Here is a 27309-nt window from a genome sequence, read left to right as displayed (position 1 = left end):
GTCATTTTTCTTCAGTATGATTAATGCAGAGAAGCAACGGGCGTGTCTTTCTCACACTCACACACAAAGTCCAGCATTCATGTGTGTGGATTGGGTAGTTAGTTTTTTCCAAACTATTACTACCAGGCGGAGGTGTTGTGTGACATAAACAAAGAGGTGAGTCCTTTTTAGATTGTTCATGCAGTTATAATCTACATTTCATGTCACGGACTGAAATGTTTTGTCAAAACTGTACAAACGACGCTCTGCTTTGTGCTTTTAAATTGTAAATACGTTAAAACGACGCGAGTTATCGAGCGTCGCGTTTCACGTACAAGCGCGCTCTCCTCCCACGTCACGTTAAATATATTAACTTACGGCTGTTTTAAACTAGTCATTGATGAAAAACTATATGTATTTGTGTTTTGTGTGTATATATCTAGCAAACAACTGTCGTGACTAGTCGTGAGGTGATAAAGTTTGTTGGCTAGCTGTATTGAGATTGTTAACCTAGCGGTTAGCATTGTTTTGCCGTTTATGGCAGAAACATAATTTATTAACGTATATTATCATAATACTGACTGCAATTTCTGCATTCAATTGGTAAAATCGGTCAAACGTGAAGACTTACTGTTCTGGATGAATGTGAGTTGCTTTTGCAGCTGGTTTTAAAAAGTGAACTGACAACTTTGCTAATCAACTAGCCACTTGGCTAAGTTAACTAGTATAGAGGAAGAAGTGGGGGAAGAGCCATCTTGTCTGTGTATGTACTCGAGTGTCTAATGATTTCTGATTAAAAATTTCCTTATGAGTTCTCTCTGGTGCATTAAAATATTTTCTGGTCACGTTTGACGTGAAAATAGAAAACAAACATGCAAATTTCCGCCCCAGATTAACATAAGAGACTTTCCCGTGATCTGTTTGCAGCTGTTGGTGTTAACGTTGTTTGGCAGGTGATGTAAACAGGAATGTTTCTGATTTCATAACATAACACATTAAACCGGGATGTTTAGCCAGCTGCTTAGTAATTTTGGAAAATCCTGCTATTTTTAAATCCTTGTATCAGACATGTTTACAAATCTCTGAAGCAGTGAGTCCAGTAAATCCTGGTTTCTCCACTATATACTGCAGATTAACAACAGGATAGTTAATATGGAAATGATTTATTAAGTGTTTTATTGATTATTGTTTTTTTAACTCATATGGTTATAGAGATTTTAGGTTATCTATGTATAATATAATCTAGCTTGTAAATTAGTAAGGATTCAACACAACCTCATCGTCTTGCATCAATGAGCGTATTTGCTTAATGTACCTGATAGTAATATGTCTGTAACCTATAACCAGGGCCAGACGGAATCTGCGGACACTTTTTGCTATTTCTGTGGAGAATTTTGGTAAAAATCTGCAGATTTCTGCTGAATTGTTTTGGGAGTATCCAGCGGAGTATCATAACTAAAACCTTAATATATGAAATAAAAAGTAATAAATTACTGAATAAAAACTAAATAACTTTAGATTTACACATTTACTCAAGTAAATATACAGAATTATTAATGGGAATTATTATTAATCTGCAGAAATCTGTGGAATTCTGCGCACACAGTTTCCGTGTGGGCCTACTTATAACACCGCAACACTTTGCTTCAAAATTTTTTAGCACATTTTAGGGAAGGAAATGGGTATAAGTCTTTACTGAAATAATGACAGGAAATTAATGACAGATCTGCCTCTTTTGGCTGAGGTGTTGTATGAGCATTTTGTAATTCAGCATTAGTGAAATAAAGAAGTGCTTATGTGTTGTAATTTTATTGGCGTCATCAGGTCAGCCTTGGTTTTTCTTCCACATTATTTCAACTTTAAGTGTACTTTTTCAGTTACAGTATATGAAGGTAATTTCACATGTTTTGTTATCAGTTTTAATTGTCTTTTCCTTTTGTGCTACAGAAGAAGATGCATTATTACAGATATGAAAATGCAGAGGTCAGCTGTTGCTACAAATACCTCATGTTCAGCTACAACATTATATTTTGGGTAAGTTGAAGATACATGTTTTGTTTTAGTGCAATAAACACACATTATTATTATAATTATTATTATGCTCTTCACAGCAGATCATCTTTAAATGGCCTCCCTTCCAGTTCTGACATAAAGATAACACCCAACACTTTGTCTGCTGGCCTTTTCCACCACTCTTGCTCCAATAACATGATCTCAGACCAGCCTAACATTTCATGTTTATTTGTTTCACTTCACTTCACACTGTTCACAGATGTTTCATACTTTCTGAGTGTGTTTTTTTACTGGGTGGGCTGTTTCACAAAAGTTAACACCCATAGTTATCACTCACTCATCTTTATCAAGAGAAAAGGTCTGCATAATGACGTTGTGTTTCCATATTTGTATCAACAGGAAACAGATTTACGCTGACATGTACTGCAGTAGTTTATGTTGTCCTCTATGGGAGGAGTTAGAGGGTTCTGAGATATCCGCTTTTAACCCATTTTCCTGTTTTCAGTAGTGAACATGGTTTAAGAAATGAAAGTCATTATCTTTGCAATGTGTTAAGATAATTACATGCACTGTGATATGATTTATGAAGTCTTTAGTTTAACACTAAAAGTTTTAAATATACTATGGAAATTTAAGGTTTTCTTGTATCTCTTTTTTACACAACCACCCCTATGGAGTTATTAATAGTAATTGTTTTACTCAGCAAACACAAATTAATTTAATCAAAACTTCCACCAATGACATTTGTAATGCGTCAGGTGTGTTTCAATTTTGTCTTTTTAACCTTTTGTTAACTACAGTGGCCGAGAGAGATTAATGTGCTGCAATTTAAGAAAACACAGCCAATTACAAAAAAAGCCAGCAAATTGAGAAAAGATCTTTCTTATCCTCAATGCAAACACATTTAAAAAAAAAAAAAAAACAAGCTGCTTTTTCACAAACAATTTACAGAAACGCGCTGGATTTTATCGCAATTTTAAATATCACAGAACCCAATGGAAATGTTTTAATGGGTCCCTAAAACATGACAGACCCAGCTATTTAGTTCAATGGTTGTATTGGCTAATGAAATACAAAAGACAAGGAAATCAGGATGTTAAAATAATATGGAACACTTAAAACTCACTTTTTAAAGATCACCTACTACTTCAATGAGCAATAGCAAAGAGCATAGAATCAAGCGGTTTCCGTCACGTTTTTGGGTCCCCCTTGAAATATTTTTGTTGTCTTCTGTTCTTTTTGCAAGTGTTGTGGGAAAATGCAGTGCATTTTTATAAATTGTTTGCGTTGTGAGAAAATGTAATGCGTTTTACTAATTTGTTTGCATTGTGGGAAAATGTGAGGATTTGCAGCACGTTTTGTTAAACGGGTGAAAATCTTTTCGTAATTTGCTGGTGTTTTTTTGTGATTGCATATATTTTCTTAAATTGCAGTATGTTAAGCTCTCCCTACTACGGTAGTTATTAAATAAATGTTACAAAAGACTAAGCAGCATGACTTCAACAAATCAGCATATAAAAGTTATTTCTGGAGTAATATCATCTAAATGTTCAGCTTTGACATCACTGGAATAAATTAAATTGTAATATTTTTGTAAAACAGCTGTAAACCATTTTTGGGAAGTGTCACAATATTATTGTGTTTTTAATTCATACTTGGTTAGTGCAAGACACTTTATTCCAAAATCTTCTAGCTGCTTGGTGTTTTACATTTGAGTCAGAGACATTTAGTCATATTTATGCGTCAGATGTTATAATCAGGCACTTCGTCATTGCTGGTTTTCCTTTTGTCTGAACTTGCTTTACTGTCTCAACATTTCTTAATGTATACTTTTCCTTTTCTGCTTTTCAGCTAGCTGGATCAGCCTTCATTGCAATTGGCTTTTGGGCTTGGAGTGAAAAGGTGAGTCTTGTCTTTTCTGCAATGTACAATGGCATATAATCCTGTCAAGTTCATAAATTTTACTTTTAATTGATATCACCAACGTAACTGGCATAACTCTAATTTGCAGCATCATGCAAAAATTTGGGGACACAGATAATAAAAAAATTATTTTATTTAGTAAGGATCATTCAACTTGTGTATGCATTGTCTGTTTAAGTATCTTTCATTGCAAACAGTCTATACAACAAAGATTTTAAAGTCATTTGAAATTTTACAGAATACTTCTGTTCAAATAAAAGCTCTTCTTTTAAACCTTTATTGAGGAACACTGAAAAACCTTTCACATTCATTCATTCATTTTCTTGTCGGCTTAGTCCCTTTATTACTCCGGGGTCGCCACAGCAGAATAAACCGCCAACTTATCCAGCAAGTTTTTATGCAGCGCATGCCCTTCCAGCCGCAACCTCTCTCTGGGAGACATACACACACACACACACACACACACACTACAGACAATTTAGCTTACCCAATTCACCTGTACTGCATGTCTTTGGGCTATGGGGGAAACTGGAGCACCCGGAGGAAACCTATGCGAAGGCAGGGAGAACATGCAAACTCCACACAGAAACGCCAGCTGAGCCAAGGCTTGAACCAGCGACCTTCTTGCTGTGAGGCGACAGCACTACCTACTGTGCCACTGCTTTGCCCCAACTTTTCACTTAATAATCACAATTAAAAGCTTTTCACAATTAAAAACACCTTGCAGACTCTCAAGAAATCGTACTACCCCAAGTCTGCAATATTGTACATTAAACTGTACATAAAGTGAGTTTAAATAGGTTTTAGTTGTTCAGTAAAAATAAAAAATGTAAATTGCTTATTCCTTGATTTCTCTGCAGGGTGTTTTATCAGATCTGACTCAAGTCACACGTCTGCATGGTTTCGACCCAGTTTGGGGGGTGCTTGTTGTGGGCACAGTCACTTTTATTTTGGGATTTGCTGGGTGTGTTGGAGCACTCAGGGAAAACATCTGCCTCCTTAAGTTTGTAAGTACAACCATTCAACGCTATACAGATTTAATAACCCATGCTGGTCAATTTATGCCATTTCTGTTTGATATTTTGCGTAATTTTATGACATCAAAGATGTATATAAGAAATATATAAGAAATATATATAAGACACATAAGAAATTCAGTTTGCAGTCAAATTTCACTCCTGCTTCTGATTATTTATCTTGCTTTCAGTTCTCTGGAGTCATTGGATTCATATTCTTCCTGGAACTGACTGCTGCAGTTTTGGCGTTCGTGTTCCAGGGCCAAGTTAGGGAGTGGATCAGCGAATTCTTCTTGGCCAATGTGAAGGCCTACAGGGATGACATTGATCTGCAGAATCTGATCGACTCTCTCCAGAAGCTGGTAATTTCTGAGAGACATTTTCATAATATATGCCGATTGACTAAAATGAATGCTTTCTATAAACTTGACATGACAGCTACCACATATAAATCAACTTAATGGTTTCTATAAAAAAAAGCAAGTTTCAGTACTCACCGTCCATGTCTTTTTGCAAATGCTTGATGAATTAATCAATCAATCAATAATAAATTAGCAAAATCTGAATGAAACACAGTGTTGGTTGTGTCTGTGAATGTAAATAGTGAAGAAATCTGGTAAATATGTATCAGTATTCTAGGTCTGTAAAACATGTTGTTTGGAAATGGCAGCAGCTTACTACTGATGCAGCTCTACCAGAATTTCAGGATATTCCCACACGTTCATTTTTGGAAATAACAACAATTTAGGACTGTATAACTGAGGGAGTTCGTAGACACTGTTTACTGACATAGAGAATAACCTTTTTATGTACAAACACAATTACACTATAAAGCAAGTTTCAAATTGTAAAAAATCATAATACTCCTTTTAAAAATATCATTGCCAATGACTGTGCTAAATATACATGCTTTTATTTTAATATGTTTTTTTTTTTTTACAGAATCATTGCTGTGGAGCTAAACACCCAAACGACTGGAATATGAATGTGTATTTTAACTGCTCAAATAAGAATAACCTCAGCAGAGAGAAATGTGGAGTGCCCTTTTCCTGCTGCATCAGCGACCCTGCTGTAAGTTTCTCTCTTCTTTACAGCAGCCCATCACAAAATAAAAAATGATATTTTTTTTTTTAGAATTCTGCACTGCCATAAAAATACATTTAACAGAATCCATTACGCTTTCATGTCGAAAGCTAAGCACGTGGAAGACTCCCTCTGGTAGTGGTGGCCTTATCCTCCCTGCCTGTATAAAAATCGTTCACCCTCAGGTCATTCCCAAACCTGTTTGACTCTGCTTGCAAAATGTATTTTGCAATTGCATTGAACAACCAGCTCATTACCAAGAATTATTTTAATGTGTGTTTTGTGCAGGTTTAGAATAACGAAGTCAACTGACATTTCTTCCACAAGCCACTGAAATTGTTCTCCTAGAAACTTCTTTTGCCACTTTGGTCACTATTCTGACATCTGGCCTGTCCGGATATTTTAAAGTGAACTGTGGCTTTTTTATAATCCTTATTGCATTTTAGGTTTGACTATCAATGTAAATAAAAAAAAAATGCTTATTTAATTTTTATGTTACCAGCATGACATGCTTCTATTTTTTTCCTCCTATTTTCCCTTATTTTTTTGTTGCTGTTTTTATGATAAAATGACTGTGTTTTGACTGCTCAAACAAGAACGAGAGCTATAGCATGAAATGCAGCATAAAGTTTTATTATTTGTTCAAAATTAATTGGAAATTATATCAGTGGAATGACTGAACGGTTTGTACAATAAATATCTTTACAGATAATCAGATGGGTTTCAAGAACTCAAGCATTTAGAAGACAACTGCTCTGCATGCTAATAAACAAATGCTGTTTACAGTTATCATTTTTGGTCAGAACATGCCTTAAAGCTTTGTCTGAAAAGGATTAAATTAATAATTTGAATGAATTAGTATATGATTTGATTATTTTTCTATTGTAATTTAAAATTTCTTACACGCATAACGTTTCTCTACAGGTTACGGTGCTCAACACGCAGTGCGGGTATGATGTTAGAGAAAAAGGCACTTTGGTAAGTGCATTTTCAACAATTCTAATTTTAGTCTGTGCTTTGCCATTGTTGATAAAAATGTTTTGCCTTAGTTCAGTCCTCCTAGAAATGTTAAACTTGCTTCAGAAAGAGGAAAAAACAGTAGTAAAAGGTTCTGAAATTAAAGTCAAGGTCTCTAGCAGCAGCAGTGAACTTTAGAGTTCAAGTGGGAAATACTCTATCAAATGCTCACAAACAAGAACTTGGAGTTCCTCAAGGAAGTATACTCTCTGTCACTCTTCAGCATCAAGATAAGTAGCATTGTGGAAATCATTGGACCAAACATGTTCTGCAGCCTTTATGTGGGTGATCTTTGTATCTGCTACAGAGGGAAAAATATGAGCACAATTGAAAGGCAGCTACAATTATGTATTCATAGAATTAACCAGTGGTCTCTTGAAAATGGTTTAAGGTTCTCTAGAACAAAAACTGTTTGTACACTGTTTTTAAATCCAGCGACCTCTTGATCATGATACAGAACCTTTTATCAACGGAGATCCGATCAAAGTTGTTAAAGAAATCAAGTTTTTAGGTCATCTTTTTAAAAATGACTTTCATCCCTCATATGAAGCTGTTAAAAAACAAGTGCTTGAAAGCTATGAACATAATCAAAGCAAAGCAAAAACTAAATGGGGAGCAGATTTAATTGTACTTTTGCATCTATATCAAGTTCTCATTCGATCCCGTTTGGATTATGGGAGTATAATTTATGGCTCTGCCAGGAACTCGTATAAACAGATCCTCAATACAGTACACCATCAAGGATTACAGCTTGTTTTGGGAGCATTCAGAACATCAGCTCTACAGAGTTTTTACACTGAAGCCAATGAACCTTCACTCCAAAACAGACGGCTAAAGCTCTCATTACAGTATGCTGTTAAATTAAAAGCAAATAAGAACAACCCAGCTTATTCTGCAGTTTTAACCCACAGGTTGTACAGTTATATCAAAGTAAGCCAAAAACCATCAGACCATATGGTGTGCGCATTAATCAACATCTACAAAATTTAAACATAAACCTGGACATATTAAGTCAAATACACTTCAGTGCCCTGCCTCATTGGACTCTAAAGAAGCCCATAATCAATATGGATTTAGGACATCTGAAGAAAGGAGTAACTCATCCCAAATTCCCAGTGTTTTCAGACAACAATATTTGGATATTAGAAGCTAATATTTGGATATTAGATATTAGCCAATATTTGTATATTAGAAGCCAATATTCTCAGCTGTTTTTTTACAAATGGTTCAAATGTGGAAAATGGCGTTGCAGCAGCAGTTTTAACTGGACGACAGCATCAGTCTGCCTAAAGAATGCTCCATATTCACAGCTGAAGCCTGCGCTTTACTTTTAGCATTGGAGTATATAGAAAATGCCCAACAAAAGAAATCTATCAGTTTTACAGACTCTAAATCATGCCTTCAAGTTAGGGAATCTTCTAAGAATGATCATCCTTTGATTGATAATATTTTAACTAAAGTTTACCAATTACAAAATCAGTTATCACATTTTTATCACATTTTTGCTAGGTTCTAGGACATGTCAGGCTTTCAGGAAATGAGCGAGCGGATGCAGCTGCTAAAGATGCTTTGAAGCAAGTAGTGAACAAATGCTAAATTCCTTCATCAGAGATGAAACCTTTTATCAATGTTTACATTTTACACAAGTGTCAAAAGGAATGGGATGCATTAGAAAATAATAAATTACATGAAATCCAGCCTGAAATCTCACACAGAATTTTAAGACATTTTAAGAATGGATTTGATCAAGTAGTTTTTACCAGATGTCATATTGGGCATACAAGAATAACACATGGTTTTTTGCTCCATGGTGAAAACCCTACTCAGTGTTTGTGCTGCAAAACTCCCCTTACTATAAAGCACATTTTATTGGACTGTCCTGCTTTTACTGATTCCAGAAGACTTTTTTATGAAATGAACTCTTTTAAGGACATTTTTAACAAAGTGAAACCAGAAAAGATTTTACAATTTTTATCATGCATCAACACTAAAAATCTTATTTATTTATGTATTCTTTTGTTTGTTGATTTTAAAATTGTTTATTTATTGTTGAAAGGTTCCTGTCATGAAAATAGCTGACATGGCATTAAATAAAAAATACATTACTAGCAGCAGCAGCCATATCTGTATGTTTCACGTATATTCTTGTTCTATTCTTCTCTTCTATTGTAATCTTTCTGTTTTTTTTTGGCATGGCGGTAGGGAAATTGCTGAGAATTTCTACAGGGAATAAAGCTGTTTATTATAATACACTGCAAACACTTGCTGTGGTGTAGATTAAATAAAATGCTTTTTTAATTGCATACATTTATTTACCTTATTTTGTAAAGAAACATTACACACTGTTTTGATTTTTCAGAATGATTGGAGCAGTTCCATTTATATCAAAGGATGCATCGATGCTTTAGAGGACTGGCTTCCCCGTAATCTCTACATTGTGGCTGGAGTCTTCATAGTCATATCATTGCTACAGGTATGTAGTTAAGAAAAATGACAATATAGTGCATTGAAAATCTATTTTACAGCTAGATGTCACCCTTAGCACTGGTATTTTCATAGAGAAACTTAAAGTCTCTTAAAAAGAGCAAGGCTATTATGCAAATGGTAAAGGTTTACCCTCATGCATTCGATTTAAAATGTTATACAGAGGTCAGTTGTGAGGGTTTCAGTGTTTACATAATGACACTTTTGTTTTTGTTTTAGAAAATAAGTAGAAAACCTTCATTTTGATGTGCTAGTATTTTTTTTAATCCGAGCATTCATTACTATTGCTAAAATGGGAAAATATTTACTTTAAGAAAATGTTGCCAAAATGGTTTTGAATTTAAAAAAAAAAGTTGAAACACTGGCAAAAGTATCAAAGTCTATTAACTAGCGATGCATCGATATAGATTTCTTTTGACCAAAATCGATAACCAATAACTCTTAAGATCTGGAGGCCGATAGCTGATGCAGCATAAATTCCTTCCGTTTTTGCATTTTTTGATTCTTTTGAACACATTTAAATGCTTCTTGTCAATCAGACAATGCTTCTATGTTTGTCCTTGCTGTGATTTGGAAGGTTTATGATAAACCGATGCGAGTTTGAGACTTTAACTGCAGGCTGAGCAGAGTCAGATTTGTCCTTGAGAGTCTGGTTTTGATACAACACCTGAGCATTAAGCACAGATGACTTTGGAAAACACAGTGCATAATACAAAAACAGAATGTGGTGGAGGGTTGAGAACCCCTATGCTGGATTTAGTGACTGGCACACCTCTGCCCTGCTGCTGTTAAGGCTCTGACGGCTTACTAGTCATTATGTGTGTGTGGTAATAGCCATCACACGCGCTCATTATAATCATTTATGAATATGCTGATCAAACTTAATACAATTTTACATCAACAACACATGGCTAGCAACGCATTAATAAAAACAAATAATCATATTAGATTACAAACAACCCAACGAGTTGTTTAGCATGTGTGCATCTCTGCTATTATGTTAACACATGTAATATTTTTCCTAAGGGTGATTTAAACCAAAAATACACACTGACACTCTATCAAACATCTACAATGATGAGGAACATAGTTACTTACTGTGTTGTTAATGCACAGCAATACCACACAAAGCAAGGTTGGACTTTGAAGGAATAAACAATGTGAGGAAAGCTTTGTTATACTGCACTGGACGAGTCTGAACAAGTTTGACCTACGCATGTGCGAGGCAGGCAGTTCTATACAATTACGTAACCTATCAGCTTAAAGATATTGCCCTGATTTTGATATTGGATCGATAACAATAACATTAAAAATAGCATTTGTCGGCCAATAACGATATGGCTGCCGATACATCGTGCATCCCTACTATTAACTATGAATTAATAATTTTTGCTTTATTTTCATAGTATTTAAATATTGCTTTAATGGCTTTCAGTTGAGACCTTTTTATCTGTAAGATCTAGAGTCTACTATATTTTTTATGCACACAGCTGAAATTACCAAAAACAACCTTTTTTATTCTTTTTCAAATCAATTCATATTTATTTCTATAGTGCTTTTACAATGTAGATTCAAAGCAATGTAGAGTCAAAGCAGTTTAACATAGACATTCTAGTACATTGAGACTGTGTCAGTCCAGTTTTCAGAGTAGAAGTTCAGTTCATATCAGTGGGATTTAAATTTCACTGCTTTATTCAAAAGACAAAACGGGCTCTAAAGCGCTAAATGATTTGGAATGCATTAAATCATCTGAGTGAAATTGTAGGTCTTGCTGCAGTGAAACTACCATTCTGCATGAGTTTATATGTCTTTATATTTTAATTCTAATCTATTGTCCTGCCTTGTTTTGCTGTTAGATGGTGGGGATCTTCTTGGCAAGGACGCTGATTGGTGACATTGAAAAAGTGAAGTTTAATTATTACTGAGCTCTCATAACTGGAAGCAAGCGAAGGGCAATGTATGGAAAAAGATGCGGACCTCCTCTTACTGTTTCATGCCTCCTTTTGTGGAGGAGTAATTTTTAGGAATATCTGTGGAGAAAAAGACCCTGGACCTTCTTTTTCAGCTTTGTAAAGACCATATTGAATACGCAGCTGCCTATGTTCATTTGGATATTGTCACACATGTGCCTTCTCTCTTCTTCAAGTTTACCTTTAACCCACTTTTTTATTTCATACTTTTTCCACACTTGTTTTGTAAGACAAGTGTTATTTTTGGAACCACTAATAACCAAGCTTTATATACATAATGGCAAGATGTTGGGACCATAAAATGTTAATTGACATGATATTCTAAATCTTAGCATTAGAGGAAGCAGACTAGCCAACCAGGCTGTACTAAAATGTCTTTTTATGACACTTCAAAATAATTTGTGCACTCTTTTTGGGCTACTACATTTAGTACAAAAGCATGTTCAGTACTTTTTTTAGATTAAAACAAAAATAATAATAAACATCTTAAGAAATGACCTCACACATTGGGCATGGATTACATGCATTACATTAAAGTGCAAATCTTTTTTTTTTCTTTTTTAATTTGAGCTTGGTTATTTTTGTAGCTATTCATATTTATGCAGACTTTTGCGTAATTTTCTTCCCCAGAAAAGTGTTAATTCACTCAAAGAAAAAACTTGAGACCTCTGAGAAATTAGTTTATCTTCACAACACAGAAGAATATATATTTTAATCAGATCTGAGAGATCTCTATTCCTCCCACTGGAATTCTATTCAACCATTACTTTCATGCCTGAGACGCATTCACTTTATATGATGAACAGATTTAATTTAAGCCTTTTTCACATATAAGCATTGTTAATCTGTTTACCACATGAAGCAATCAAGTCTCATCCCAGATTTAAAGTATCTTCATATGGGTTGGGGTGAACAGATGTGTGAGAGTAAAACACAGCGGAATTTTAATTTGCCTGAAACGTTTAACCCAAGAACTGAAATTAAAAGTAGAAATGTAAAAGATAAGCAAGTTCTTCAAACAGTTCTTCAAACTGGTAAGTTATTTCTGGCCATCCTGTTCATGATCGTTTAACTGAATGTCGCACTTAATCTTGCTCATTAACTTTGTAGATATTTAGGAGTCATTTTAGTTATTTCTAATGTCAACAATGCATTTCAGATGCCAACACTTACCTCCTATTTCTACTCTTGCTTGGTGACTATGCAAAAAGCATCAGGCTGTGCCTTTTCTCTGACATGAAAGATTTTATAAATGTCCTTACTGTTTGTTAGCTAGATGCACTGTGGAAAAAATATATGTTTATTAAGTTTCTGCGTGTTTTCCACTTATTTACAATTGTGAATTGCATCATGTGACCTTGATCTCAGCTCTGTCGAATTTTGATCTTAAAAGTTTAACAAAGTGCTTTTTACTGTTATTTTAGTAATTTAGAATTTAGAATTTTATTTCTTATCCATTTGTATTGGGATATAACAGAAAATTTACAGGCAGTTTATTACAAGGTTTTTGTATGTGTTTCTTTTTTTTAAATATATTTTTGAATTTTTGTACCAACACAGACAATATATCACTTTAAACTATATTTAAAATGTTAATAAAAGTCACTGTTTCAAACTTTTTACGGTGTTGGAAAAAAGATCAAGGTAATAATGCAATTCAAAAGCATAAATAAATAGGGAAAAAATTCAAACATGAATCACGGAACATGCCTGTAAGCAGATATTTTTTACAGTGTAGAATCAAAACCACAATTAACCTTTTGTTTTTTGGATGTCAATCATATCATGTCTAAGAATATTGACTTTTTGTTGTATTATCAATTAAACATTTAACAGTCATTACAGCACAAACTATTTAAAATGCGTGTTTACATTTTGATAGGCCAAACATGATATGCATGTCTCTTGTCCTTACATTTGTTTTGCCCAAAGACTTTTTTTTTTTCCTGTTTACAGTTTTGTCTTGGTATAAATAAATGACCTCTTATAAATGCTAAAAGAATATGTTAAAAATGAAAAGGAAAAAACACATTAGAAGTTCTTGTATTTAGTGCACTATTTTGTCCCTTTTTGGAGTGTTTGTCTCTGCCATGGTGTAGTGTTTAAGCATGATAGAGAATTTACTAAAATGCAGTATATTTGCCCTGATTTTGCTGCATGAGCCTTTTTCCCATGAAGGGATTTTTTTCATATATAGATGTCATTTGTTGTCAAGTTTGTGTTTGTGTCTTTGTAAATATTTTAATTATTTTCTTTTTTTATACTCGATAATAAAAAAGTTTAACTTTAGATTTCAGTCTGATTACATTTTTTAATCAAATATAATGCTTGATTAATATAATTTTTAGCTTGCTATTCTTAAAATTAGATGTTGGTAGCTACAGCAGAACTTAACCAGCATATGTTTTACACAACGTATGCCCTTCCAGCAGCAACCCACCACTGGGAAACACCCATACACGCTTGCATTCACGCACATACACTACGGCTAATTTAGTGTATTCAGTTCACCTGTACCACATGTCTTTGGCATCTGAAGGAAACCCATGTGAACACGTGGAGAACATGCAAACTCCACACAGAAACGCCAACTGACCTAGCCGGATCAAGATCCCATTCATATTTACATACATTTAATAAATATATTTTACAGTTAACTTTCTTTTAAAGCATCTTATTTAGCATAACAGTATTGGGAGAACTTGTCATTAAAAGCAATGTTTTTATGTACAAGGTTTTTATTAAATCAAAATACAAATAATATTAAACCTCTGTTCATAAGCTCAAATCAACTAAAATAAAAATCAATCATAAGTTGATTTAGTCCACAAGAAGCAGTTTGTAATATCTTAGTTTTGAAAACTGGAAACAGGAGTAATAATTTGGAATTCTTTAATGATTATAAATTTCAAAAAGACACCAAATAAATGGAACACTGCTACTAAGTTTTTTTATTTATTTATTTTTTACTGTCATTTATGGTCTGCTAAATGTAACCTTTCTGAATTAAATAGTTCACCTAGGGGAAAAACTAAGCATTTTATAGAAATATATAAAAACTTGTCATCCACTTCAGAAATTACTTTCCTTTGGATTGAAAATGCCCACATTCATAACGATTTATAACCACTACATTTTTGTTTGTTAAATGTCCTGCTAGTTACAGTTTGTATAAAAAGCATGATCACATTATGATTATGAGTTTAAAGCCTGAACTATAAAACAATTGTTTCATAATTCATAATTTCTCAGAATTGTTAATATTTTAGCTGAATCAATAGAAATGGTAATACCGATCAATTTGTACAAACTAGCAATTTTTAAATTTTTTTTTTTTAAAATAACTTTAATTCTGAAAAAAAGATCATCAAAGTGTACTAAATCTTAAAATGGTAAGAAGCCATTCTGAGAAAAAAGTTTACACTGCGTTAAAATATAGAATTGCTTTAAACAAACTAAATCACAGTTGCCTTTAAACTAAATTTATTTCATTCAAAGCTTCCATATAGCTAGCTTTGAGGGGGGAACAAAGTATTTATTAAAGAGCAAAAAGCATTATGAGTTGGATAATGACTGGACTAATTAAAAGCAGAATCTCTTAGGCTTTATTATGAAAATCATCTGCAACTTTGATCCTTTTTGACTTCAGCTGGGAGGCAAGAAAAAAAAATAAACAGCCTTAACAACATAACAAAAACAAGTCTTTCAAATTAAAACTTTGTTGTGGTTTATGACACCTGAGCTTGACATTCAGGTCAGAGAGGTCCACTTCTTAAGAAAACCTGCGGTGTAGTCCAGTCACCAGAACCTTAGTACTTTTTCGCTGAGTTTTCCAGCTCCTTCAACTATAAAATAAATAAATCTTCTAGTGTTTAGTTGCTGTCTTTTTCTGTTCAAAGTGACTTACAGCACACCAATTACAATTGCCTTTCTCAATGGTGATAAAGCAGAACTAGGATCTTGGAGCTTTGCAGTTTTCATGGTCACCTCTGCATTAGATCGAACAGCCTTGGCAATCAGTCCTGATGAAAAGCACCACTGTGGCCTGTTCTGGCAGGGCAGATAGAGTGGTAACAAGTGGGAAAAAAGGACCATTGTCCTCTCTATTGTGTTTTTGTGCACATATTTTGCAGGGTCAGAGGTGTAGAAGATCTGATTTCTCTCAGTGGAGGTTTCAGAAAGATCTGTTTCCCCTCATGGAAAAAGCTACAGTAAAACAGAAGGATGGACAGAGGAAACTGTCTTTTCCTGTTGTTGGTGAATCGGACCTTCCCCAGTCACAGAAATGTGCTTTCTTTTGGATACTTTGTTTCACACTGAGTTCACACTGCTGCTTTATTACAAGGCTACTTCCTTTTCTGAAGAACAAAACAATTAGCAGTCGCTACTTTTATTGCATTTGACATTAAAGGTGATGTATAGTCTTTTTTTTTTTTTTTTTACTTTTAAAACACACAAATACCATGATATGTTTGCAGTGAATAAGGTACATGTTTCTGCTATAGTGATTTGCACATGCGCACACAGACAGCTGCACTCAACAGAGTAAATGACGTCGATCAGAGTTGGGTGTAACGCTTTCCACAGTAACTTTTTTACCAAATACACGTTTAAGGGAACGCTGTAAGTCACAAATTACATTGTAAATAAATGTAATTTGACTACATTTACTAATGTCAGTGTAATTGTGCTACTTGCATTACATAGATTTTAGAAAACAACATATATATATTTTTTTTAAATAAAATGTCAGTTCATGAGCATTCACTTTTAAATTGCTGGAAATTGCTCTTTATTCCAGTGGAGGCGCGTTGTGTATGAATTTCACTAATTCAACATATGAGTGTTTACAGTTTGTCTCCACAACCTCAGACATAGTGTTTTTCCCACTATGAATGTCAATGGTGACAGGTATCCAGTTTTCTTCTTAATTTGGTTTGGAAAAAGTAAGGATTAAGTAAATGACAAGATAATTTGAAGTTTTGGGGAACTATCTCTTTAAATCTTTTGAATTTGTCAAGCTGCTGTGGTAAACCCATTTTAATATTTTTCAGTGAATAATAAATTGCTAAACTCACATTTTTTGTTGTAGTGTTAATGTGTTATGTTTAAAAAAAAAACATGAAAATATGAAAATACAATTTTAAGCACATTATAAAGTCAAGAAAAAAAAGTCAAGAATACAGCATTTGTAGCTGCAGTTATCAACTGCTAATGCTTATTATTGTAGAGTTAATGCTTAACAAATGCTAATGCTTAGTAAATGATTCATAGTAGTTATTATAAAGTGTTACCGAATTTTCTAATTAAAATCATTTTAAATTCAATGCCTGTTTGCTTCACGAAACAATATTATATACGTGTCCAAATAGTTTCTTTGGGTTTCTTCTGTTAAAGACAAAGGAAGATAGTCTCAAGAAGAAAAAAAAAACCTCAGTCCAACATTTTTCCGAACATCTTGTTTTGTGTTCAACAGTTTTCACTGTAGTGGGTGAAGCGATATCTCTTTAAAGGGATAGTTGATCCAGAAACGAAAATTGTCATCATTTACTCATGTTACTTTTTCAAACCTGAATAACTTTTTATTTTATTTTTTTGAACACAAACACTTGGAACCACTTGAGGGAGAGTAAATAGAGTCAAATGTTATTTTTGATTATCTTTAGTGCACTGCCAATTTGTGATCTGCCACTTTAAACGCTCAGACTCTTAGCAGTAGAATACTTCTGATTGTCTTTCAATGTTTTAACTGTTCAATAACTGGAAAACAATTCTTCTGAATGGGATTCCAACTAAATTGTTCCCATTTTGTTACATTTCAATACAATTTATTTTTAATTATATAAAATTTAGAATTTTTTTAAAACTATATAGTTTTATTTTTGTGCCCACATCAAATTTCATTTACAAAAGTGATTTTATACAGAAACGATATTTAATTCGAATAAAGTCTCTTTTAATGTTTAAATATGGGTATGTTGCATGTTTTGCAGTATGAATAAAATACTGTTCCATTATCTTTCAACAACAGATGTAAACATGAAACAACACATTTATTACCTACACAGTACTTAAAATATACAGGACTATGGAGAAAAATTTAGAACATGTGTCTCGTTTTCTATCGTATATATATATATATATATATATATATATATATATATATATATATATATATATATATATATACACACATATATATATATATATATATATATATATATATATATATATATATATATATATATATATATATATATATATATATATATATATATATATATATATATATATATATTAGGGCTGTAACGATACACCAAACCCACGATTCGGTTCGTATCACGATTTTTGAACCACGATTCGGTTCGTATCACGATTTTTTTTTTTTTTTTTGTGGGGTGGGAAAAAAAAAGATTTTTAAAAAAATTTTTATTAAATAACATTTGAAAAATCTTTATAAACTAAACATCAAAGAACAATATTACCTATGCAAATTATTAACAATATAAATAGCCATATATAAAATAAATAAATAGCCAAAGCTATATCACTTCTGTTTTCTTTGTAACAAAATACTGTTGAAAAACCAAACAGAACTAAACTCCATTGTGTAGATGGTTCAAGCATGTTGAAAATTATTTTTCAATCAAGTTCTCTTACATAGAAAAAGTAAATTAAATGGCTACCAGGGATGCTCATTTCATTAATTTTGCTAACCGACAAACGCTGCTCATTAATCGCTTATTAACGGTTAACTGGTCAGATTACTATTAATTTTATATTAAACAAATTGACGTGTCTATTTTGTGTCTGACACATTAAATATTGTGTTTTAAAATACTGATTTATTTTTATATGTTAGCATATTAATAGCGGAACAGAACAACAGAGCATCTTCACGCACCTGCAGTGTTTAGCACAGAAGAGCAGAATAATCTATAAAATAAATAAAATAAAAAGGACTGCCCTAGATTATTTTCACTTAAATAATTAATTTATATTACAAAACGAAAATACTGACTGATTCTTTTTAATAACCGGCATAGGCTTTTTTTTTCCCCAATCATATGTTTTTTTTTCCTTCCGTCAAATAAAAATCGCAGACTTCCTCAAATTGCCTGCTCCACGGAAAATATGCATTTTTTTAATTGTCCGGCTGTTATTATTATAATCACAAAACCTTTTACATTTTTAATAGAAATCATTATTTTAAAGATTATGTCCTGATATAGCCTATGGTTTCCTCTCTCTCCCTCGCGGTTCAAGTGTGCGCGCTGCGTGATGAAAAGACAACAACAACACGCGCGCATATGTAGACTTTTTGTAAACAGTTTTGTTGTTTAAATATGATATTGCATTATTCTGCGTACATGCTTTATAAGCTGTAAAATAAAAGGTAAAGCCTATTTGTTTCGTTTATTACGCAGATCCAGGTCAACATAAGCGCTGGTTTAGTATCAACAGGTCTGTATCAAACAGCAATATTCTTCTTCCATTTTGCTTCTTTGGCAAATGTGTCTGTAAGCACGGGTTATACGTTATCGTACCGTACATTAAGTATGCCTTGCAGTTAAACAAGGGGCCGAAAACGAGGCGCACCTCACTGCCTTTATGTTGACAAGGAAAAAAGGAGAGGCGCGGTCCTCTTATGAAACGACTGAATCAGCTGGGTATCGATTGTGCAAAAGTGTTGCTGTTTGTGTTGTTACAATTGTAATATTTAATACTATTGTGATATTCAAGATTTGTATATTCATACAGCTCTGGATAACTTAAAACAGCGATTAGACCTTCTGAGCGGCATTAATGCGTCCTGAAGTAAAACGAAACGGCTATAAACTCCAGCAAGATAGAGTGATTATATGCAGAGTCATATACCTTTATCTATAAATAAAGTATAGCTATAGAAACTGTGTTTATCTTAACTGAAAGCTTCGTCGTGTTTTCTGACCTCACGCACCTGTCAGTCAGCACTCTCAAAGGTTCAAACAGAAAGCGCATAGCACGGTTACAGAAAAGTTTGCGCTGTTACCTGACATCTGGTGAACGTCCATCCCTCTCTGCGCAGCCACATTAACAGTGTGAGCAAATCATCGTATATGCGCTGAAATTCCGGCCGCTTTGACAGCATTGGCAATGTTTCTGGCGTTGTCCGTTGTCAAGCAGGGTTAAGTTGGTTTTGTTTTTGATATTTCTGACACATTCAGACGGTCCCTTACTAAGAGCTCCGTGCGAGCTCTCCCGGCTAAATATTGCGAGGGCTTAAACGGAGCAGTGCTCGTATGTCGAACGAAAAAAAGTGTTAATTAGCTCAACTTTTGCAGGCACTCGTGACGTTAGTGGAAAGGTATCACGGGGTGTGTCGCGATTCTCCCTTATCACACCGCGACACAGGATCGTAGATCTGAGTGTCGCGATTTCGATTTTATATTGTGTATCGTTACAGCCCTAATATATATATATATATATATATATATATATATATATATATATATATATATATATATATATATATATATATATATTGCCATTACAATGCTAAAAAACTGAGAAATCAATATTTGATGGAATAACCCTGATTTCCTTTACTATAAATAAAAACATCTGTTATTCTGTCATTTTCTAAAAAGGAAAAAAAAAGCTCTAAATGTCTAGATGTAAAAATGTTATCTGACCTAAAACCAATGTTAACACATTCCTAATAAATGCAGTAAACTTAGAGGAACAGAGTTTTCAAGAAGTCACTATAAAAGAGTGTCTATGCAAGATCATATTTTATTTAATAGTTTCTGCCAATATATATATATATATATTTTATTGGGTGTCCTCTGTAAATCAAGTAATTTTCTTGTGAAACAATAAATGAATGAATGAATGAATAAATAAGCAGACTACATTGTAACATTAAAAAAATCAGCCTACAAAACGTTTTATCTTTTACCTAATTATCTGGTCAATTTAAACAAATTTCTAACACAAACATTTTACTAACAAGCATTAGTACTCTCTGATTCATTTACTACATATTACCCTTAAAAAAAGTTAAAATAAATAAATAAATAAAAAATAAATAATAATAATAATAAAACCAATGGGGCCTGATCATAAGGCACTTTGAATCAGAGGCAGAGGATGGAGTCTTGTTTATTTTGGACTGCGTTCTTTGAAATGCAACGATCACCCTGTTACTTTGAAGCCTTTGAAGTCCTGCATATGAGGAGTCATGGGAGAAGCCCACCGAAGTCTTTTGAGGGTCCAGTCCGCGTGCAGGCCTCAAGCAGCAGCTCTTTCCCTGTAGTCGTGATGATTTCCTCCTGAGAATCGACAGAATCAGAATCCACATTATTAAGGCAGCTGTTCACAGTAGCAACTACAATGGATGTTTTCTGATACACAACTGGCTAAAATCAAGAGAGCATGCTTACTCTAAGGAAAAATGGTGATAAGTAGCACTAGAACCGGTGTGTTGGCTTGAAATCACAGGGGAACCACTTTCAGTGCTATATAGTAGATATTTTAAAAGCGCCATACAACAGCTATTTTTAAAATACATACAGTACTGTTGTCAAATGGTGCTGTGTAGAATAATAACAGGTTTTACATTTTACTCCCTCTCTCGTATGTTTTTTTATGAATGGGGTTGTACTACAATGACAATTTGTCAATGATATTTTGAATCTATTTTATGCCTTTTTAAGCAATGTTGTGAGAGGCCCTAGTTCATAATTAAGCTATCTTCCGCAAAAACAATACATTTTAAGGTCATTTTTTAAACTTTTATTTTATATCTGAATCCTATTATATATCATTCATTCATTTTCTTTTCAGCTTAGTCCCTTTATTTTTCTGCCAACTTATCCAGCATATGTTTTAAGCAGCTGCAACCAATCACTGGGACACATCCATACAGACTCATGCACACATATACACTATGGACAATTTTAGCATATAATTCACCTGTACCACATGTTTTTGGCCTTGTGGGGGAAACCGGAGCACCCGGAGGAAACCCATGCCAACACGGGGAAAACATGCAAACTTCACACAGAAATGCCAACTAACTCAGCCAAGGCTCGAACCAGCGACCTTCTTGCTGTGAGGCGATTGTGCTACCCACTGCGCCACCTTTACATTTATCATAAACTACTATTTATGTAAAAGAACTTGTACACAAATCCTCCCACACATATACATACTATGACGATTTTCAAGTATTTTACGTTTTGTCAGTTTATTGGCTAATTCGTACAAATTCGTACAAGTTCAGTCGTATGAAAATGTGCGATTTTTAAAAAGGAGGCATGGCACACAACCCCACCCCTAATCCTAACCGTCATTGGTTGATGAGCAAATCATACTAAATTGTATGAATAAGATCGTACGAATTAGCCACTAAATCAAAAAGTTCTGAATTGCCGTGAGATTGCGTTGATTTCAGAGACAAGGGTGTAAAATTTTGCTCAGTATTAACTTCTGATAATTCCAAATTAGCTTCTACAAGTTGTCTTCTTTAAACTATCACCAGTGAAAAAAGAAACACTCTTGAAGTATAACACCAGAAATCTACCAGTTAGCTAAGAGTGCATAAGAATTCGTCAGTCGTGGCCTAGATGTTACCTAGACAGACTTGTGATTCAAAGGTTGCAGGTTAGAGTCTTAAGCAAGCACTTGGATGGATTAAATGCCAATAACAAATTGTATGGGATGCATGTCATGATTTCTTTCGTCCTTCACAAACTTATTATTACACGCAAACTTCTGGTCCACTTATAAGTTCACTTATAGTACAAATATATACAAACTATCATTTAATTGTGGACTATAATTGAGTACTAGTTAAAAAAGTAACTTGTTAGGTTTAATTAATTGAATTATGTAAACTCATTGCCCTAAATTAATTAAGTAATCATAACTTCATCACAATAAGTATTATTTATTGATGTAGGAAAAAGTCATACTTATACTGAGAAACATCTAGTTGGGTCATTAAGTCTTCTTGACTTCATATCAAGTATTGTTTACTAATGTAGTAAAAGTATTTCTTGCTCATGTTGAGTCAAATTTCCTTAGGCCAATTAAGTTATGTTAAGTTTACTTAAACCACAGTCTTAGACATTCCTTCATTTGTTTTCTTTTCGGCCCTTATTTATTAGGGGTCACCACAGCGGAATGAACCACCAACTTATTCAGCATATCTTTTACGCCGCGGATGCCCATCCAGTTGCAACCCATCACTGGGAAACAGCCATACACTCTCATTCACATTCATACACTACGAACAGTTTATTTTACTCAATTCACCTATAGCGCATTATATGTTCTACTTTAAAGTAAAGATAATATTTAAAGGGTTACGTTTTTAGGCGGTATATTATGAAAGCAGATTTTTTTTTTTAAACAAGACCAATAACCTTGATTTATTAACTTATCAACATTGTATTCACTAATTCCCCACAAATGATGTTATTACAAGATATTTGCTCACCATATAGTTGCAGCTTGGACATTTTACAAATCATTCATTCATTTTCTTTTCGGCTTAGTCCCTTTATTATTCTGGGGTCACCACAGCAGACTGAACTGCCAACTTATCCAGCATATGTTTTACGAAGCGGATGCCTTTCCAGCTGGAACCCATCACTCTCCACCCTCTTGCAAGTTTTGTTTTGTTTGGAAGTTTTTAGAGACCCTGATGATAGATATAATATAGTTATAATATTGTGACAAAAGTAACATTGTCTTTATTTGGGAAGGTTTGCTTCCAGTTGGCATGCTGGCGTAAGAATTTGAAAGCCTTAAAATGAATGTCATTGACTTTATTTACATGGGCATCAGTAATTGAAATATTTGCCTTAATCTGAATAAGACAATAATATGATTAAGGTGTTTATATGAGTAACCTTTTGTTCCTTTCATGATCCCATTTTACATGTTATAGCTCATAATTTGATTAACATCATTTGGGTGTTTCATTCTTAATTTGTCGACTTTAACTGCAGTTTTACTTTCATTCAGGAACATTTCATTCATGCCAAACGAGATACTGGATGCGAGTATGAACTGCTGGAATTGTGTTGTTTTAATGAAATGTGATATCGAATATAGCCCGACTCAATTAGCCGTGTGTTTATAGAATATCCCGTCGCAAAATCTAGTAAAAATCATGATGACAATAGTTTGAATGCGGTGTTTACATGTCTGTAATGCACTTCAATAATGCAACCGGCAAACTCCACAATCTGATTTCTGTTTAATTAGATTATTACTTTAGTCAGATTAAGGTAATCCAAAAATAGCTGTTTACATGGTAAACTCTCAATCGTATTAACATCTGATTATTAGTGTCCATGCAAACATACACATAGAGCAATTAAACATGGATAACAAGTAGAAAAGTACCTCACCAAGCAACTATGAACTTTGGCAACTATAGTTGCTTACCCCAAAAACTTTCTGGGCTAAGATAACTGTGACGTATAGCACCTTACCATTCCACAAGATCCACTGAAGAATCAATTTGTGTAGATGTATTTGTGTGTGTGTGTGTGCATGTGTCATTCAGTCTGTTTTACATATTCAAATAACGAGTTAAATATGGCCTGGAATAGTAAGGGCAGCCTTGTTTTCAGCGCTGCTGCTGTTTCAAGATAAATCTGAGTTGCTTTTTTACGCAGCCGTTGATTGTCATTGAATTAAGCATGTTTTTCCATCTGAGCTAAACTCGTTGTAATTTTGATATATGTATGTAGACAGGTCCTCTACAGCAGTTTTTTATTTATTTTTACCATATTGCAGAGGCGTGAAGCGGGAACGCTTGTTGACAGTTGTACAACGTCGCCTGCATTTGCATGTAACTAATGTCAGAGATTTCACAGCTTGTGACTCCAACTTTGACAGCGTTCCAGACAGTGAAATACGTATCCATGGTTACACAGGGTATGCTGAAGGGATACGAGGTTTGTGGAGACGCCAAGGCAAGCTCTCAGTTGAAAGATGCTTTAGCGCAGATTACATTACAGTGCTTGACTCGGGAATCATCCGTGACTTCTAATCCATTTCTCAAAGATCATAATTTTAGACATCCAGAGGCTTTAAGACTGACCCAACTTTAATCCTGCACACCGTGATGAATCTAGGCATTGGGGTTTCTCCTCAGTGAAAACATTATTTGGAGAATTTGGAAAACTTATGTCTGAAGCTAAAGGCACTAAATATTTACGCAGAAAACTAAACAAAGTAAAAAGCACTAAACAATTACACAGTTTAATTGAATTGTTCTTTTACAAATGGTATATATTATGGGAAAATGCATATTTAGTCATTGAGAGTCTTGTTCAAAACACAACTTTTCCCATGGCAGGCTTTCCCTGGACAGAGAGCTTTTGCAAGTTTGTTTTATTTTTTGGACATAAATATGAACTTCTTACCATTATTTTTTCTCCGTGCTCAATGAAGAATAGCTGTAGCTGGCTGAGATTTCTAAATGTTTCAGACTGAACTGCTGATGGAATACTGCAGCCAAAAAATTATATAGATAAAAGAAATATTGGATGTTTTATTGAAAGTTTTTTTTTTTTTAACTTATCCAAAAATTTTGAGTGGGTCCAGTTAATAAACAAGTTCATAAGAGCATTGATCAAAATGTTCTCATCATACACACACCTATAATTTTCTTTAGAAGACACGGTTCTGTCAGAATTACTGTTTATTTTCCGCAATTTGAAGGTTTCAAGTTAACCATGGTTGTGTGTTAATAGCATTGTAACAACCTGCTTCCAATGTTATCACTTGATTGAATGAGCGTTATTAGTTTATTAGTGGTTATTAGCTGATAAATATGGGCCAGTAGGGGCCTTCTGCACCTACTAGTAGGCTCAGAAGGGTGTTATCATTTATCCACATGGTTAATCAGCTATACTAATAAAGAAGACTCCAGATCCACATCTGTTTTTACATTACATTACCACAATAAAATTGAGGCAACAGATTACAAGCAATAATATTAATTAAATTCCACAAGTATGAATTGAGTAAAATTGAATTAAATTTAGCTCAAATTAGTGGATCCTGTTCAGCAGTGTGGAGCCACAATACAGAGTAACAACAATCTCATAATAGACAATACGTCATATAATACACAATAAAACATGTACATTTAAACAACTTGATAATCTTAACAAGGACTTTGATAATCTTTTTTTTAAACAGCAGTTTCAAACAACTGTACATTAAACAATATTGTTTAATACACCTAAAGTGTAATTTATGTGATTTACTGCATGAAAGGTATTATTTGCCAGAATAATGCAGATTCATTGAAGCAAAGAGGACACTGCAGTTCATGGGAATACTACCCTCTTATATCTTCCTGTGTTAACCAGACAGTCACTTGTAAAAACAGTATTCATGAGCTGCATCCCAAATCGCATACTTATGCACTATTCTACGCCATTTTGTAGTATAAATAGTGTAAGTAGTGTGTTTACACTGAAAACTAATAATAAAATAATACTAAAAATAATAAGTGCACTTTAATTACCCGGATGATGCACTCATTCAGCTGGTAAAATGAAGTGTGGAATGATGGACACTTCACACACTCCACGACCGCAGGTTTGCCTACGTAGCGGAAGGGACGGAGCTATCGGGCGCACATGTTGGATAACTTTATTTATTTTGGATGGTGAAAGCAAAATTCTCCTACGAGAGTGATTATAGCGCCTCTCGATGGTGAATGCAGCAATACTCACGGCAGGTATTATTTGATAATTTGGTCATTTATTTCACTGATTTGGCGGCGGTCTAACGTCATCAGGGAAACGGTTTGAATTTCCGGTAAGTAAAAAAACATAAGTGTGCCATTTGGGACGACACTACAGCTGCGTCCCAAATGCCACAATATACACTATGCACTCATGCACTGTGTACTTATGCACTTACACACTTAACATGATAGTATATGTATGTAGTGTTGTCCCAAATGGCACACTAATGTTTTTTTACTAAGAATAACTGAACTTTAATAAGAATTACTGAAATATATTTATATATAAAATATATTTCTTTTATTTACATTTACACAAAACTTTAAATCAGAAACTGCCAGGGGTATGAACAATTTTGGACGACTATCATATTCTTAATGGTGAGTTCATGTTTGGAAGAACTGTTCCTTGAAACCTTTTCTGCTCACTTACCTTGTGGAAGTCAATGAGGTCAGCAAGGGTGGCATGACGGTTTTGGTCCACACCCAGAAAGCTGTAGTAGTCTCCAGAAGCATCGATAAGGAAATGCTTGAATCCGCTGGCAGTACGATAAGACAGTGTGTAGCCCCATATCCTTTCACTGACCCGTACCAAGAAAGAGCCCACAGCAGCATTCATAAGCAGGGTCTCTGAGTCCTCCCGAGAGATGATGCCTTTAGGAGAGACATCAGTAAACTGTCAGTGGAGTCAAGAGTTTCCATTTATTACACTGGTAATTATGTGTACACTAATACAAACTCCCAAAAACATTTACACAGTTTTTTTTTCGTCGTTGATATTGACTGAGGCACATCAAAGACTCTGTTTGCCCTTGTACACTTCAGCATACTTTGCAAAAATATTATATTTAATACTTTATAATAAGAGATTAATTTGAATACATTTAGGCCCTTAATCACAATGGGGGAAATAAGTATTTAACACGTCATGCTTTTTCCTGGGAATAATATTTCTAAAGGAGCTGTTGACTTGGAATTGAAGATAAAAAGCCAAATAATACAAGCATAAAAATAAAACAAAACAATAAAATAATCAGAAAAAAAGAGTTATGTGTAACAA

General features: G+C 33.9%; 2 protein-coding genes across 7 annotated transcripts in view; one reads left to right on the top strand and one right to left on the bottom strand.

Moving 5' to 3' along the window:
• The first annotated feature begins 92 nt into the window (after nucleotides 1-92).
• On the top strand, nucleotides 93-13774 carry tspan14 (tetraspanin 14). Of its 5 annotated transcripts, none has more exons than XM_087278545.1 (9): nucleotides 93-156; nucleotides 1930-2013; nucleotides 3844-3894; nucleotides 4776-4922; nucleotides 5123-5293; nucleotides 5874-6002; nucleotides 6939-6992; nucleotides 9391-9504; nucleotides 11372-13774. In XM_087278545.1, exons 2-9 carry the CDS (start codon nucleotides 1933-1935, stop codon nucleotides 11438-11440), a joined length of 816 nt encoding a protein of 271 aa, XP_087134671.1. In that variant the 5' UTR covers nucleotides 93-156; nucleotides 1930-1932; the 3' UTR covers nucleotides 11441-13774.
• A 679-nt stretch (nucleotides 13775-14453) lies between these two features.
• The window catches only part of sh2d4ba (SH2 domain containing 4Ba), a 155440-nt gene continuing 142584 nt past the window's right edge, over nucleotides 14454-27309 (bottom strand). The window contains exons 9-11 of one of the 2 annotated variants that reach the window (XM_087279185.1): nucleotides 26683-26903; nucleotides 20667-20799; nucleotides 14454-15843 (exon numbers count right to left, since the gene is read on the bottom strand). In XM_087279185.1, the coding sequence (XP_087135311.1) occupies nucleotides 20707-20799; nucleotides 26683-26903 (314 nt within the window). In that variant the 3' untranslated portion in view covers nucleotides 14454-15843; nucleotides 20667-20706. Of the gene's footprint in view, nucleotides 15844-20267; nucleotides 20800-26682; nucleotides 26904-27309 lie in introns of those variants that run through there. The other variant, XM_087279186.1, reaches the window with a different exon arrangement.

The sequence above is a fragment of the Danio rerio genome, chromosome 13 (assembly GCF_052040795.2).
Source record: "Danio rerio strain M-AB ecotype USA chromosome 13, GRCz13ab, whole genome shotgun sequence".
NCBI classification, from domain to species: domain Eukaryota; kingdom Metazoa; phylum Chordata; class Actinopteri; order Cypriniformes; family Danionidae; genus Danio; species Danio rerio.
Note: the sequence above shows the minus strand (reverse complement) of the source record. Positions and strands in the feature narration are given on the sequence as shown.

Coding starts and splice junctions, on each gene's coding strand:
- tspan14 (XM_087278544.1), top strand. Junction 2,014..3,843: donor GCTACAACATTATATTTTGG/GTAAGTTGAAGA, acceptor TCTGCTTTTCAG/CTAGCTGGATCAGCCTTCAT. Junction 4,923..5,122: donor ACATCTGCCTCCTTAAGTTT/GTAAGTACAACC, acceptor TCTTGCTTTCAG/TTCTCTGGAGTCATTGGATT.